The following is a 16,469-nucleotide window of genomic DNA, read 5'->3' on the forward strand; positions in this document are numbered from 1 at the left end:
TGCTGTTGAGGAAGCTGAAATTAATTCTTACAAAGTTACTTATGAGAAAAGCAATAAGCACAAAATGAAGCTGTTTTCTGGTTTTTATGATTTCTGGGTAAAAACTATCAAAACTATTTTTGCTGTCTTAAATCTTTGATTGCTGTTCTCTACTATAAATATGTATGGGGCATTAGAAGTTATCTGTTCAAAAAGTGCATACAGATTTTTTTATTTTTCAATGAAAGCTTTTATTATGTTCACTGATTTTGCTGTAAATCTTTTCTGACTGGGTGACCTAAACTATGCTTAAATTCTTCAACAACAAAGTGACCATTTTTTGTAAATAAGCTCAGATGTATTTATTGAAACTCTTCAGTGTAATGTTATGGTTAATAACAGTGACATGTACAAAGTTGTATAGACACGCCCTGCGGCTCGACAAATGCTGCTGATTGAAGTTCTTTACTTTGACTTTGCAGTCAGTTTAAAAATGTATTTATGTAAGATAAGTTATTTATTTATTTGATATGGAGTTTTTTGTTTTGTCCTTCTCATTTTTATTTATTTTACAAGTTACATTGTAAATCCATTGTGTCTACAGTCCTTAATAAAAATAAGCTCTTGCTGATCATATCTGCATTTATCTGAGTTTTATTACTTAAAAAAAAGACATACAAATGAGCTGGTGCCATTTACACAATTTTATTATTCAAGGATTTTGTATTTTTAAAAAAATGACACAAATACAAAAATACAAGTCCTCTGGTCATTTGGAAACTTTCCTGGTTAACTTGTGAATTTAAGGTGGACTCACATGCAGATTGTGGACTATAGACATCTGTGAACCAAAGCCAAGCATCCTTTTTTGTCTTTATATGATTTGTGCCAACTGGTTTGTTAAGGATTTTCTTTCTCTTCTTGAGAAAGAACTAAATATCTGTGAAACTACAAACCATAAAAATAGACAGAGTACAGACATATTTCTAAAAATTTTAGTTTATCTACATAGCTCAGCTTTGAACAAACTTAACATTTTTAGTTTTTTTTTTTGCCACATAGACATTTCTAATAATTAAATACTCTCTTGTTAGGATTTTATTCAAGCTGAGAAAGTGTATTCTTTTACACTTTCTCGTTCCCTTTTTAATTTATTGTGAATACTCCATTTTTGAGTGGAACAGAGAAATAATGATAAATGAAGGCACATTTCCATGTACCTATGATAAAGAGCCTGATTGCTCAGGCATGTGCATTATCACTGGGCCCACACCTAATCCCATTTGATTACTACGCCAGGGTGCAGGTTCCACTGGTAAGTCTCACATTGCGAACAATTTACAGATGATTCCAGCACCAAACCCCGGGCACAACATCTGCATGTTGCAGGAAGAGGCTTTCATGTTGCTGTAAAGTCCATCAGATAGACTGTGTGCACTGTAACAGAAAGCCAATTCCTAGCATCCAGACATAGCGTTTGACTGCTTTCACCCTCTATGTGGCTATCACATCCTCCTCCATCTCATCTGGCTCTGCGCCCCACACCTGGACACGCCCCTCCATGGCTGTGAGGAGACGGGTCTCTGTAGGGTGGAAGGACAGTGACTGCACAACTGCTTTCCCCACCGGGAGCTTCAAGGACAAAGACCCCTGAAAGTAAAACAAGCAAAAAAATTAGATTGTTTTTAGATTGTTTTTAGATTGCTTTTAGTTATGATTTTTTTTTTTTGTGTGAGGTTGAGAACCATCTCCACTATTCATTACTCTCTCATGAAATCATGCGAGATCTGCATGATAGTGAACTGGTGGCAGTTTGCACTGAGAGCAATATCTCCACCCACTCTAGTTCTGAGTAACTCTTGTATTTCCCCTATTATTTGAACATGGCATGTGCAACTTTTTTCATGTATTAGAAGTTCATGATGACCCCTGTCTGAATGGACTATAATATAACTTACAAAAGGAGACTTTCAGACAATTATTTGCATTAATTTCCCAAAAATCCAAAAGATGTGACCCTTTTCCTCACTCCTGAGTACCTTAATCCCTCCCTTCTGGTCTCATTGCCAAAAGTGAGCAATACTAGCTAACAGTAGATCAGAAGTGGAGTCCTCAAATCCATCATCCATCCATGGTTGGAGTCTATCTCAGCTAGCATAGGGCGAGAGGCAGGGTATACTCTGTATAGGTCGCCATCCTCAAATCATGTCAACAAATCATCAGCTACAGGTACATTAAGTCCAAAAAACCTGATGTGGCTTCAGACATTATTCGGCCAGCTGAGGTTAGCCAGCTAGGTGCTAAACTGAACATCCAAAAATTTGTCTGCATTAGCATTTAGGCTAAAATTAGCCAGAAGAAAACCAGTTTTACACAGTAATGCTTGACTGAGCAAGAGGGAATTTGACTATCAGTAGAAAAGTACAGTCAGGTTCAGCAGGGCTAGTTTGGCTGTACGTACTAAATCCAACTCTAACCTTTCTCCTGGATGTTATCAGCTAATGCTAGAATACCTGCTAACAAAAACAAACTACAGTCCACTTTTTGTGTCAAAGTACTGTCTTGAGTGGATGAGGTTGGCTTTTTCATGCAAACTCCCAGGGCTGATCTTGTAAGTTAACTTGACATTTTGAAATTTCTTCATCAGCTAAAGTTACAAGCTAACCATCACTACATTAAGCAACATTACAGCTAGCTGACAAACCGTATCTTACCAGCTTATATTGCTTACACAATCATATCTGTGCAGAAATGCTACTTGGTTATCTTAACAAACTGCTTCATCTAACAGTGATACCAACTATTGATTATGAATAATGCCAAACCAACACTGATGTGATCGACAGAATGCTAACGTAGTTCGCTTAATTTAGTAATTTAATGGTTTTCTAGAAGTTACACAGAGATCCTTCAAATACCCTTTAAAAATCAAATTTAAATGCATAGTTACCTCCACCAGGTCCCAGCAGTAAACATGTCCATCCTCTGAGCAGCTCAGGACGTGGGTGTCTTTACTGGACAGGCAGCAGTCCAACTTGTAGCCTTTCATCTTGTGTCCTGTATACCTATAAAAGCAAATATTGATACATCAATAACAGAAACTCATTTACAATCAGTAAATACACCATTTAGAACATTGTAACTGTGCTTGACTTTAGAGCAATTTCTAAATATCAGTTTGTCATTTGGTCTTAAGGTAATGCGAAATATTGAGGTTTCTCACATGACGTCATGCGCACATTGCTCGAAAGTTGTTCTCCATATTGGACATGATAACCACCGGTCACAAAGGAAAAATGTGTGTTCTCCAACTGGCTGGCAGGTGGTTACTAGCTGCCACCAAGTGAAATCGGTCGCAAAGAAGACGTCACAACAAAAACCCACTTGTGATATATTTAATCGCTAGTTCGTATGGAAGATGCTGACTTGTCAGCAAATGCTCGGCCACCACTAGCTGAGCTGTAGTAAAACTTGAAAAAGACACAAACCAGAAGCAGAGACTGTTCACATGCAGAGTAAAAACTGCACTGCAGCCAACACATTTCAAAAGGCACATTTACTTTGAAGGCAAATGGTCTCTGACTTTTCAGTTTCACTACCACTTGGAGAGTCGTTGGCAAGTGTCAACAGACAAGTCATCTTCTTCCAAGCAAACTACAGACGACCACAGCAATCTACTAGCAAACAAAGAGATGCAAAACGGTTTTCACCAGTCTGTCGGCAGAGTTAACATCATGTGGGGTTAGAGACCATGTCTTCAAAACCTCAATGCTGCTTTAAACTCATAAATGTGCTTTTTGTTTTTGCAGATTTTTACCAAAGAAAAAGTTGAACATATTTTAAACTATTATTGCATGTCTTTTTGCATCCAAGATTTGCTGCATGTCTTGCTGGAATAGGACAAGAAAGAAAGAAAATATAAATGAGCCGGCTAGTCTCTAGAGGTAATATAAAATTTCTACTTTTCACACTTTCCATATTACCATTCTTTAGAATTATTAAGGAGGGTATACACAGTATATACTGTGGTTTTAGGCTATCCCAGATGAAAGATGACCAATATGAAAAGACCATGATATGGTTGGTTGAAGATTTAAAAAACTGGTCGTACGCTGCACTGTGAGAGAGCATCAATGTTGGGTGTTGCCAAACTGATCTTGTGCCAAAAGTTCAAACAGTGCCAGAACTTTAGGATGACCACCTCACAATCTGACCGCTGCTACGACCTACATCTGCTAACCAACAAAATGGAACCCACCATTAATGACGTTCTGATCGAAATCCAAATGTGATAGAAATGAAACATGAAAAACATAATGTTCAGGGGTCTAATAAAGAGGAAAATCAAGCAGAGTTGGAACAGTAGAAACGCGTTTGTATGGTATAACCTCCAAATGTTACAATGACAACAGCAAGGAGGACACAGCATGGGAACAGATAGTGGAGGAACTGCAGTCGTGCATCTTAACTCGCGATTCAGTGCGTATCATCATTGTACAGTGTGCCTATGTACAATGTGATACTTTATTAGATTCTGTGGCCCAGTATAAACATAAAATTTTTAAATTCTCACAGTCAACAGGTGTCTTTTATTACATGAAGCCACGATGGGAGCCCATCATACTGTAAATGAAAAGCAACCAACACTCACTCCCCCAACATTTCACCGGTGCTCTTATCCAGAAGTCTGAGTGTTGAATCTAAGCTGGAGCTCAGGGTGCACTGACCATCTTGACTGAAGCACACACAGGTAATCGGACCTGGAACACAAGGTTCAAAAGACTTAAGTTAAAGGGTTCTACTTTTCAGTGACATTTCTTTCTTTCTTTTTTGTTGCAAGAACAATCTTTGTGTGTGTGTGTGTGTGTGTGCGTGCACGTATGCGCACACACACACACACACACACACACACACACAAAGGTATGTGCACGATTACTCGACTAGACGAATAACCATCGCTATTGTTATTAGTCGGTACCAGATGTATTAGTTGGTCTAATTATTAAGGTTTAAATTAACCCAGTGCTGGTAAATGTCTGTCCTAAATGTTATGCAGCCATCTGCCACCAGATGGAGCTGCAGCCCTTACATCGTCATAGAAAAATGCCATAACGTAACCTGAAGCGCACCTCCCGAGAAACACCCTTCCTTTCCTGTATTTCTGGCTACTTCCTCCAAGTTTGTACAAAGAAGCGAAAAAACTAGTGGGACAAATGTTTTTGCGCCTTTAAAAAAAAAAAAAACTGACCACAGCAATCAGTAGGACCCAGGAGGGAAAAAAGTACCAGCATTTCATGTTTCTGTCGGCCGCCACCGCATGTAAAACACCGGGACACGACCGAAAGGTATTCAACACACAATGCACCTGCACAGATATAAACGCCGGCAACAACATCAGCCACTCGTAGCAGCTGAAGTCTGAATGGAGGATGAGGCTGGGTGAATAGAATAGAATAGAATAGAATGCCTTTATTGTCATTATACAGGATGTAAAATGAGATTGGAGGTGAGAGGGAGGTCTGGGCTCCACTGCTCAGGATGCAGCCTTGGGATAAGAGGAAGAAAATGGACTGATGGATGTTTGCATTGTATTGTTTTGACGCGTGTCATGAATCGCATATAGCACCTTGTGAATGTTAAAAAGATGTTTCAAATAAAACAATTACTAACTGCTGATGAAGTCAACATGCAGCTGTCCCATTCTCAGGTCGTAGCACCTCACTCTGCCGTCCACTGACCTAAACACAAGAACATTGTTATTAAAAACTGCCACAGCAAAAATGAATAAATAAATCAAATCTCTATTTAACATGCAGAAAGACTATAGATTCTGCTGCATTCTGAATAAGTAGAAGATAACAGGGATGTAAACATTTGTAAAACTCTTAATATGCAGATTTATTTATTTGGCTCTGTCTAATGTGCTGACCCGGTAAGCAGCTCATGTTGTGCCACCTTGAGGCTGCTAATGCTGTCCCGAGCCTCGTCTAGAACCTGGATGGGCTCATATCTTCTGGATCTTGTGTCCCAGCACCGAACTGTCCCATCTATGGACCCTGAATGATGAGCATATACATAAAATACTGTGTAAATGCAAGAATACTTACATGACATGCATTTTTATACACATTTGCTAAGTAAATTCAGGAAATGCAAAAAAAAAAAACATTTTTATGTTGAATGTTTAAAGCATGGAAACTCTGAGGTTTTATTACAGATAACTGACTTTAACATAAAGCAGATACATCCACCTTCCATAAATACTATAATTTATTGCCATTATGACCCACCAGACAATATGACGGTTGCCTCCTCATTAAACTGCACACAGTTAACTTTCTGTAAAGGAAAATTGGAAAAGGATGCACACAAATTGAAAAAAAAAATCTTAAATAAAACAAGTACAGCGAAACAGTGCAGCAGCAATGAAAACATCAAAGCAGAAAACATAGAACTATAAAGAAGCACTGACCCCGGCATGACCCCTGAGTTTGCGCGTGACCTGGCCTGTGGCGACATCCCACAGAATCACCGTCTTATCGGAGCTGCACGAGCAAATCTGGCTGTTGTCATAGGATCTGTGCAAGCAGCCAATGACAAATGTCATGCATTGTAAGTGCTGAATTTCAGTTGTATGTAAGTAGAGTAATACATAAAATAAATACTGCAAACAATATTCGCTAAAAACTATTGATGGCAAATTTCAAAGCTCTTTCAAGGACACTCCATTTTTGTACATGGAAAACATTTTAATGTTTTTTATCCATGTGTTTATAAATCAGTCCATCTCTCCAGCACACTTTTGTAGAATAGCTTCCATTCTTATGTGTTTACATGCATTTTTTTTATTTTTTTTTTTGTAATTCCGACGCTATATTCCTGAGACACTGTGTACAACCCTCTGGTAATTCTCTCACCCATCAGCATCCAAAACCTCATATCCATGACCACTGTACGTCTTCAACAAGGTGCCTCGGCTCACGCTCCACAGCTTTAAAGACTTGTCACTGCCACAAGACAGCAGGTAGCTCCCATCAGCTTAGAAGATGTGACACAGAGATATTAAGTGACTAACTCATAACTGAGGACAGGTTTCATGATTTGAAAAAAATGAAATAAAGAACATATTCTATTCAGCTTAACTGAACTGTTATAATATATTATAATGCATATTTACATTACAACCAGATTTGGCTATTCATATTGTGCCAACTGCTCAACAGACTCAACTTGAGGATTATATTTTTTAGCTTTGTCTTACTGTTGAAGCGAACAGCCCTGACAGCTCCCTGCTGACAGTCTATAGTCCTGAGAAGATGTTGAGGAAGCTGAGGAGCCTGAGGTCTGGGCTGAGGAAATGCCATCACTTAACCTATGTTAGAAACAAAAACAAAATTTGTAACCACCCACACTAACTTCTCATTTTGTAGTGAGAGCAGGGAACAGGTAAAAGAGAGACTGGAAGGTGGAGGTATGCTCTGGAGAGAGGAGGAATGAAAGTCAGCAGAAGCAAGACAGAGTACATGTGTGTGAATGAGAGGGAGGCAGGTGTTACAGTGACAATGCAAGGAGTAGAGGAAGTGAAGGTGGATGAGTTTAAATACCTGGGGTCAAACATCCGAGACAACGGACAGTCCACAAGAGAGGAGAAGAAGAGAATGCAGGCAGGGTGGATAGTGCGGAGATGAGTGTGAGGGGTGATTTGTGACAGAAGGATAGCAACAAGAGTGAAAGATCAGGTTTACAAGCTCGAGGTGGCAGAGTTGAAGATTCTAAGATTTCCACTGGTAGCGACCAGGAGAGACAGGATTAGAAATACGTACAGGTTGAGTGGTTTGATGAAAAAGTTAGGGAGACAAGGCTGAGATGGCTTGGACATGTACATGGACAAAGGATGTTGAATATGAAGCTTCCAGGTAGAAGGAAAACCACAGAGAAGATTCATGGATGTAGTGATGAAGGACATGCAGAGGGTTGGTGTGACAGAAGAGGATGCAACCGAAAGAAGAAAACTAATAACTGCTTCTGACAGTCAGGTTTGCTGGGACTGTAGATTTAAGTTTTTTACAGCTACAAATATGTAAGCTAAGCGAGCATCATATCTTCTCCCGAAAAATGGTAAATGGACTAGTTCTCATATAGCGCTTTTCTACTCTAACTGAGCACTCTTATACAACACATAGCAGCCAGGAATCGAACCGCCAACCTTCCGATTAGTAGGTGACCTGATCTACCTCCTAAGCCACAGCCACCCAGAAAAGAACGCTTTCACAAAAACACTACATACCAATAAGTAATGGAACTATGGGATTTTATCGGATACATTTTGGTAAATTCTCCTAAATGCATGAATGGCTTAAAACAGACAAAACTAAAGCACCTCTTACCTAAAAGCAGACAACTTGATTTAGTTCTCTGTAACGTATTAACTTACTTTTATTCAAGTACAATTTCGGGGGAGTGCCATAGTCTTAATTAAAACAACGTTTTCCCTCAGTTTGTAAGTATCACCAGCCCCTTCGCATAATTTCGTCCATGTTTGCTAGAGCAGGCACGCAATGCATACTGGGAACGCATTTTCCCGTCAAAATAAAAGCCCAAAGACCGTTTACCCATATAAACTTGGCTTGAGGAATACCTTAAGCTTTTATTGTTAAATACACAGGAAACGACTTCCTTTCTCCACTCCTTTCCTGAGGAGGCCGGTCAGCTGTCTGTCGGTTTTCAGGGTTTAAACTTATTTTCATTTACTCGGAACAGGAGGACGTTGAAACATATTATGTCTTCCAACAATATGGCAGACCCGAGGAGGCAAAATAAAATTCTAAGGTGGGCATTTAACTCAGAAAGTAAATCTCTGTCTTACAGAATAAGCTGGAGAGCTAACAGCTAGCTAACCTTTATCACACTTGAGTGGAACTTGAAAGGATTAAGTAGGTGAATTAGCTGTAGGACTTAATACACACCGCTGAAGAGCACCTGTAGAGGTGGGCGCTCTTGGTTGTTTCATTTTTCCATTGCTCAAACTTCTCATTTTATTTACCCTTGTGGCTATTTGTCACTGGGTCTCCTTTGAGTAGCTGTCATAGGAGCAGGCAGCATCACTTTTCATAAAGGTGTTCAGTGGTTAACTTGGAAACTGTTGTAGGCAAAATGACAACAGCAGCAAATCGGGTTACATAATGGGTTGTTGGGGGGCTATTGCGCTGCTGTTTTAGTGTGGCCTAGGCTCCCCAGTTCTAATTAAGGGAAACATGCAGTAACAATAAATTAGGTAATAACTTGCTCCAGCTCTGTGGCAACACTGTGAGCATGGCTCATTTCCTGTAACATGATGAATCCCCTTTAAGCATACTTAAATAGTTTAACATGTGAGATCAAGTGGATCAACAACTGCAAGTGCAAGTTTGGCACTGCAGTAATGCTTTTGAGGCTGAGTGGGAGAAGAGATCCTGAAGTAGTGGAGATTGTTGAACACAACATATTAAAGTCTGTGTTTTTGGAATGAGATGTTCAGTTGTCATGTGTAAAATTTTTAACAGGACCAGGGGGGGTTAACAGTGACAAAGCAATGAAATACCTTTTTAATTGTGTCTTTGGTTAATATACATTTGTGGTGTGGCAGGTACAAACCCCCCAGCACAGAGACCAACCCAACACTGGAGGACCCCACACCTGACTACATGAACTTGCTCGGCATGATCTTCAGCATGTGTGGACTCATGCTCAAGGTGACACATACACATTCAAATCCGCATGCCCCTCACACCAAACCTGTGACTTCCATCTCCCTTGTTCCCTGCATGTTTATGTGTATCCACATGTTGTCCCTAAAGGGCAGATCTCAGGTCCAGTCATTCCATTTAGAAGGTTAAAGGTAAACCCACCTTTTAGATGAAAGCATAAAAAACAGCTACTGACTTTCACCACTAAGGACATGAGTGAAACAAAGACGGGGCAGCTGCAGACCGCCATTAAGTCCAGTGACACTGACTTTCTCTTAATGAGATAACATCACAGGGCAATTTTTACTTGCTGCTGATTCAAGTCAAAATTTCTATAAAATGTCACTGAAATGTTAGGCAAAGACTAGCAATGACTTGGATTTGGGGTCTTATAGATCATCTACAAAACAATGGCAACACCTAATAAAGTACTCTTTCACGTATGCATTTAAGCTCTGAACTTTTCTAGACAGTACTCAAAGGATCCCTATTTGAGAATGCAACTTTTTTAATTAGTCGGAGCAGGAATTTTAAATAAATTAAAAATCATTTTGCCCATGTGACTCATGTTTCCTGCCTCCTGCATTCTCTACCCAATACTGTAACCAAACATTTAATGATTCAGGAGCGTGTGTGAAAATCACTCATCAATATCTGGTACCTACTACTATGAAGGAATATTAGGACCACCCTTTGCCTTCAGAATAGATTTTTCCTGGAATGTTGTTATCCCGTTTGGACCTGTGTGTGGGGGAAATGCTGCGTTATGCATCATTTTATGTTTGCTGGGATACGAGCACTTCTAAACCACATAATTGTTCCTTGTGTTCTTTCCAGTTAAGTGCCATTTAGAAGCTATGGTGTTAAGTACCCTTCTATCCTTTTAGTTGCACTTCTGTCCTACAACTCATTTTCTCCTTTTATTTTTCATAAGCTTGTCAGAACATAAAGGCAGACTGGCCATAAAGCTGGCTCATGTGTTTGTGTTTCAGCTTAAGTGGTGTGCGTGGATTGCGGTCTACTGCTCGTTCATCAGCTTTGCAAACTCCAGAAGCTCAGAAGACACCAAACAGATGATGAGCAGCTTCATGTGAGTATACCACCCCATCTATGTATGTACTATAAACATACTATACAATATGTGAATAGCAGTGCACTGCACATTGTTTAAGACTTGTGACTGTTCAAGACAGTTGATACAATATAAAGTTAACATGTTTTGGCTCAAACTTGCACAAACTAAAGCTGTTTCTGTTAACTCTTAGGCATGATGGCCAACAAAAGGAACACGTGTTTACATTACAGTGTAGGAGTCTGCATTTTTGAAACTGGAGTTTAGATCTTGTGCCTGCCTACTACTGCAAGTCCAGACAAGCCAGCTTTAATGTCCAAAAGCTTTTAACTGTGTGACCCCTATGGGAAGTACATTTTCCTATAAAAGAGCACTACAGCAGGGCACCGCTCTGGGCTTCACAGACAGATTTACAATGAGGAAAAACCTTCTTGGCCATTGTCTAGATGAGGTAGTATTAAAGATGAACTCCATGCACTCTTCGCTTAGTAATGCAAAATGTCTGGCTGAGCAAATAATGTTAGATGATGAGTTAAAGGCACACCAGCCGTGTGTGTGTGTGTGTGTGTGTGTGTGTGTGTGTGTGTGTGTGTGTGTGTGTGTGTGTGTGTGTGTGTGTGTGTGTGTGTGTGTGTGTGTGTGTGTGTGTGTGTGTAAGCTGGTTCAAGGCCAGTCTTAGGACACTGGTCAACAGAAAAATTATGATTAAAGTATCCCTGCGTTATTAAAGAAATTAAAGTAGCTATACAGGGTAAGCAGGCTGTGGCGGGCAGGTATGTCATTGAGGTTATCAGATGAATCTGCTCCCACATGTTCAGGTGAATTTACCCCATGGCAGCTTTATATGGTTCAGGCACAAATTCTACTCTCAGCTGAGCTCAACTCAAATAATAAAATAAAATTCAAAACGACCTGGAGCGTTTTTGCTTTGTAACCAATGTCAAAATAAGTCATTTTAAAGACCTTCCCTTCACAGAAAAGAGTAAAATAAAATAAAAGTTGCTACAGAGTAAACTTTTATTGTGCATTTAAAAAGCTAAATTGCACACTTTTCATGATGCTTTCCTCCCGTTTTCTGTGCTGTCTTCAGGTTGTCCATCTCAGCAGTTGTGATGTCCTACCTCCAGAACCCACAGCCAATGTCACCGCCATGGTAACCATGGGCCAGTCTCAGGAAAGAGCAAAAGTGGATTGTGGATGCTGGAGTGGGTGACGAGACATCTGACTCAACCCCTCCTGGCCATCTATGGGAGTAAACAGAGAGAGGGGAACATAATGTAATAGAGAGAAAAGGAGAGGTAGACAGTAAGGAGAGCACTATGTCGAGATAGAAAGATAAAACATCTTGGACTTTGCTCTCCATTTTTTTCTGTTTTTAACCTTTTTCTAAGTCTTTTGTTTGGTCATGAACCATTGTCATAAATAAAACTGTACGGTTTTTGAAAGGAGCTGCTGGCTTTTATTTGTCTTGGAAGAAATGTGCTAATGACATGCTTATATCACATTTAAATTACTTGGCTTTCATCATGTGACACTTGGGTACATTTGACAGTACATCAAATAAATAACATATGACACCTCCTGTCAGTCATTTTCACTTTGGGTTACTTTATTTCACCAGGCGTCACGATCGGTGCTGAATTACACTAAGTCCTACTGAATGGACTGCTAATAACTGAAGAAATCTCTGTATGTCAGTGTTCAATCATCCAAGTAAGGAAATCCCAGAAAGTTGATTCTGTTCACCTGGACATAGCGTTTTCAGATCTGTATGTCAGTCACCTGTCGCCACAACTGTTCATCCCATCCACTTTAAACTTGTACACAAGTGTTTGTTTTGCTGCCTTTGTGAGTCATATTTTCAGCCCTCTTAACCTAAAGTTAAACCATCAGCTCTAAGTTTTAAAACCTAACAATAGCCCAAACCTAAACTTAATTTTAACTTTAACCCTCAATTGGGGCTTTGAAGGGTTGTGGGGGAAAAATGAGCATTGGTTACTATATTTTAGCTCTCAAACTAGTACATTAAAAATTGGAATACCTAGAGTACTTCTGCTTCATGTCTTCTAATGTTGAACACTTGCTTTTAATATTCACTGTGTCTAAGGAAAAGACAAACACCTTGATACACACATACAGAGGTAATCTATGGAAACACACTAGTTCACACCCTTTGGTGGAGAAATCCATTTTTCTAAAATCGTGGAAAATGAATGAAATGATTCTTCAGGTGTCACAGCAGCCTCACACTGAAACTCCTGTGGAAGAAGAAACTGCTGGATGCCATCCTGGAAATTGTCTAATGAACACAAGGCCACTATGAGCAATGACAAACCTTTAAACATGCTAATCAAAAATCACACAAAGTATTATTGCTCACCCATGTCACTTCAAAAAAGATGGCATGCTGTCTGCTCTCATGAGTGAAGTTTGGCTTTGAGGGTTGGAGAAAAAAGCTTTCAAGCACCTTTTGATTTCCAATCCAGTTCTGAAAGAGCAAAGGCACAAACTACAATGACGTATGAACCAGACATGTTTGATTGTTGGTGCATCACTGAACAGCTTTCCAAACTGGTAGCTGATGTAGCTTTTAGCTTGGCCTTAGAACCACATTCTGAAACAACTGTAGACATGGCAAGAAGGGGACTGTCTTCTACAGCAATGCCTGCGGTTATTTCGCACTGCTAAGGAGAAGAAAGGGGTTCTCTCTGAGGAGCATCGGGAGATTTTGCGGGGAAAATGGTTTGAGTGGACTCTATGCACATCTGCAGGTGGAGGTGTCAAAAGCCTAAGCGACAAGCATTTGCTGTTCCGAAAAACAACATACATATTCATTCACCAAGTGCAATATTCACTCACCAAAAGTAATACTCACCATCTTCATTATTATATGTATACACAATTTATTTTTTACAATGTATATAGTTTTATACATTCTCTTATTTTCTGTATTTTTTTATACATATTGTTTTATTTTATGTATATTTTTATGCATTCTTTTATTTTCTTTATAGAAATTCTAATTTATATTAAGTTTGACTTTCTACTGCAGGGCACTGAACAGGAGTGGCCCTCCAGTCTCACTGTACATGCTGTATAATTACAATAAAGGCATTCTATTCTATTCTGTACTGCTCCACCTTCCAGTAACTTTACAGTGGTTGATCTGAAAGTTTCTGTGATGCCACACAAAAACATATTTCTGGTGCGAAAAAAATAAAAAGAGGGATAATTTTTCTGTTTCCCATTCTTTGCAAATTTGTTTTGATGTCAAGGTAAAAAAGGAATATAATTCATTTTACATTACATAGATTTGGAGTATGAAATGAAAATTTTAAAAAACAACACTTTTTCATTTTTTTAATCAATCCTTTTTGTAAATGAAAAATGACCAAAAAGTACACAGACCATAACCTTTAATAATGTCCATTTATTGGACTGATAACAGATACTGTTATCAGATACTGTAACTTTCATAATGTTGACATGATTTAAGTCACTTTAAATTCATTTAGTTCAGTTTTCAAATTTTAAAATCATTTATGACCAGACATTTTTCCATCAGTGACCTTTTATAACATGACCAATGACTTATCATTGACCAATGTGTTCTGCGTCTAAAGCTTCATACAGATCAGTGTGATGTAAACAGTGATGCTACAGTAACTATGTAACCAATATGTCAGCTTGTTAAAGAATAACACCTGAAACAGTATGCATAATAACAGAGGACAATTTATTCAAGGCTTGACGGCAGTTTACCATACATGTCCAGTATCACATTACTTTGTCTGGACTGATGCATGTATGTCCTTAATAATTGCTGTACATCATCATCACCTTTTTTACATCTGCCATGCATGTGTAATTCAAAGGAAAATTAACTAACAATAATCAAAATTCACTACTGGGCAGATATAACTACAATTAGGATTTATGCCCTTTATCTCAAAACAAACAAAAATAAATTGTTTCATCAGTTACAACACTTCTACTGACATCACATAACTAATTTCTGATTAACCTTGGGACATGTGAATATGTCCTTTTAACCATAGAGTCTCTTTCTGTAATATAAACCACAAATGTAACGAGAGAGTATCTTCTCTGAAGGTAACTCAACAAGTCTCTAAGTAGTCTTTTGAATTAAATAAAGTAGCTGGGCAGCACTATAAAAGAAAAGAGATATATTGAGCTCTATATATAAATTAAGTGTGTCTGTGAGTACTTTGATCCAAATACTCGGTGGTTCGGAAGAACACGTAGCAGTATACGTTCCCTCCTCACAAAGGCACCGACCGGATGACAAGACGGCAGCCCCTCTCAGGCCCTTTTTCCACCGATGGGGTGCCGGTGCCAGTGCCAGTGCCAGTATTTGAATGGTTCAGCATTTTTTCCATGGCGAACGCACTCCCCGCAAACTAGCTGGTCTGGAACCAAGAACGTGTGATGAAAGAGGTAGAAGGGCATGACTCTGCCATCTCAACTTAAAGTTTTCTGCCACTATTTCACTGAATTGTGTGTATTACATGAGAAAAGCCATGCGATTTTCACTGCTGTGAATTAGGTTGGGCCCTAAGGCTGAACTTGCTGCTTTGTATCAGTTCATATCACAGATAAAATGCGCAAAGTGTGTACTTGTCTTGCTTGTAATTGCTGTCTGTGTATTCCTTGTACCACACATAGATGCTGCAGTAGTTTTGTTTGGAATGTAAAATATTTTTGCAGCACAACAACGTATTCTCCCACGTTTGTACCCTTCGGCTTCTATGTCCAGACAAGGACCGGCCCACACTCAGTGTCAATAAAGGTCAGGACATCAAGATGTACAGCTCTGACTGTGAGGCACTTGAATATTATGCCCCATCTTTTCTCCACCCGACGTCTCAGTTTTACCTCAAGCAGGCCAAAACAGTCCACTCCAGTTGAGTAGAAGGCAGGTTTATATAGGCAGAGGTAAGCAACAGGAAGGTCCACCACTCCTGGGACAGTAGGTCGGTATCACCACCTAAGACACTCTATACAGGTTCTCTGGAAACAACATACAGCTTCCCAGCCTCTTAGGATCCAATAGGAGCGCTGGATTTCTGCGAAGACTCACTCTGGCCCTGGATGCCACAGATGACTGTCAAGGTCCTGAATGAGGAGGTGAGTGACTGGGTGAGAGGGATCAAGAACCAGGGGGTGTGAGCTGACATAAGCTAAATCTTCTGAGCGGCGGAGGCGGCCACCCACTCTGATTACTCCACTGCTCTGGTCGAACTTAGAAGCCAGGGCCAGGAGGCGACTACTGTGAGGGATGGGTTTTCTGGCCTTTAGCTGGCGGTATTCTTCGGGGAAGCTGTCTTGTTGGGCTTTCTTGAGAACCAGGGTTTCAGCTTGTTGCTAGGTATCAGCGGTTGAATAGCCAACTTGATCAGCCACCCCATGAAGCTCCTGGACTGTAGCCTCCAACATTTCTTTCCAGGCGCTGTACTGGACAGAGGAGGTTTCTGGAGCAACACTGGATACACCACAGAAAACACTGGGCAGTTCACTTGGTTCAGGAGATTCATTCTGGAGACTGGTCGGATTAGCTGGCCACTGATCTTGGTCAAAGAGAAGGAAAGAAGGTCCCTGGCTCCACCAGTTAGGCTGACTGAGCTCTTGTAGTGTCTTGCCCCTGGTGATATAATTGGCAGGATTCTGGGCAG

At 39.8% G+C, this 16,469-nt stretch overlaps 2 protein-coding genes across 3 annotated transcripts; one reads left to right on the forward strand and one right to left on the reverse strand.

Moving 5' to 3' along the window:
- Window positions 1-671: 671 nt before the first annotated feature.
- Window positions 672-8,541, reverse strand: wdr83 (WD repeat domain containing 83). Of its 2 annotated transcripts, none has more exons than XM_030733561.1 (10): window positions 8,414-8,541; window positions 7,241-7,351; window positions 6,897-7,017; window positions 6,452-6,557; window positions 6,270-6,318; window positions 5,909-6,035; window positions 5,650-5,717; window positions 4,631-4,739; window positions 2,930-3,044; window positions 672-1,629 (listed from the first exon to the last, which is right to left on the reverse strand). In XM_030733561.1, exons 2-10 carry the CDS (start codon window positions 7,341-7,343, stop codon window positions 1,474-1,476), a joined length of 954 nt encoding a protein of 317 aa, XP_030589421.1. In that variant the 5' UTR covers window positions 7,344-7,351; window positions 8,414-8,541; the 3' UTR covers window positions 672-1,473. The 2 variants fall into 2 exon arrangements, with proteins under 2 accessions (XP_030589421.1, XP_030589430.1); XM_030733570.1 differs by having other exon boundaries at window positions 8,367-8,502.
- A 106-nt stretch (window positions 8,542-8,647) lies between these two features.
- wdr83os (WD repeat domain 83 opposite strand) lies at window positions 8,648-12,224 on the forward strand. Its single transcript, XM_030736424.1, has 4 exons — window positions 8,648-8,808; window positions 9,605-9,710; window positions 10,697-10,794; window positions 11,867-12,224. The coding sequence occupies exons 1-4, from the start codon at window positions 8,759-8,761 to the stop codon at window positions 11,931-11,933; spliced, it is 321 nt and encodes a 106-aa protein (XP_030592284.1). The 5' UTR covers window positions 8,648-8,758; the 3' UTR covers window positions 11,934-12,224.
- The last annotated feature ends 4,245 nt before the right edge of the window (window positions 12,225-16,469 follow it).

The sequence above is a fragment of the Archocentrus centrarchus genome, chromosome 1 (assembly GCF_007364275.1).
Source record: "Archocentrus centrarchus isolate MPI-CPG fArcCen1 chromosome 1, fArcCen1, whole genome shotgun sequence".
NCBI lineage: Eukaryota > Metazoa > Chordata > Actinopteri > Cichliformes > Cichlidae > Archocentrus > Archocentrus centrarchus.

Coding starts and splice junctions, on each gene's coding strand:
- wdr83 (XM_030733561.1), bottom strand. CDS start 7,343: ATGGCATTTCCTCAGCCCAGACCTCAGGCTCCTCAGCTTCCTCAACAT. Junction 6,558..6,896: donor GAGGTTTTGGATGCTGATGG/GTGAGAGAATTA, acceptor CTGCTTGCACAG/ATCCTATGACAACAGCCAGA. Junction 5,718..5,908: donor CAACATGAGCTGCTTACCGG/GTCAGCACATTA, acceptor TCTTGTGTTTAG/GTCAGTGGACGGCAGAGTGA.
- wdr83os (XM_030736424.1), top strand. CDS start 8,759: ATGTCTTCCAACAATATGGCAGACCCGAGGAGGCAAAATAAAATTCTA. Junction 8,809..9,604: donor AGGCAAAATAAAATTCTAAG/GTGGGCATTTAA, acceptor GTGGTGTGGCAG/GTACAAACCCCCCAGCACAG. Junction 9,711..10,696: donor TGTGTGGACTCATGCTCAAG/GTGACACATACA, acceptor TTTGTGTTTCAG/CTTAAGTGGTGTGCGTGGAT.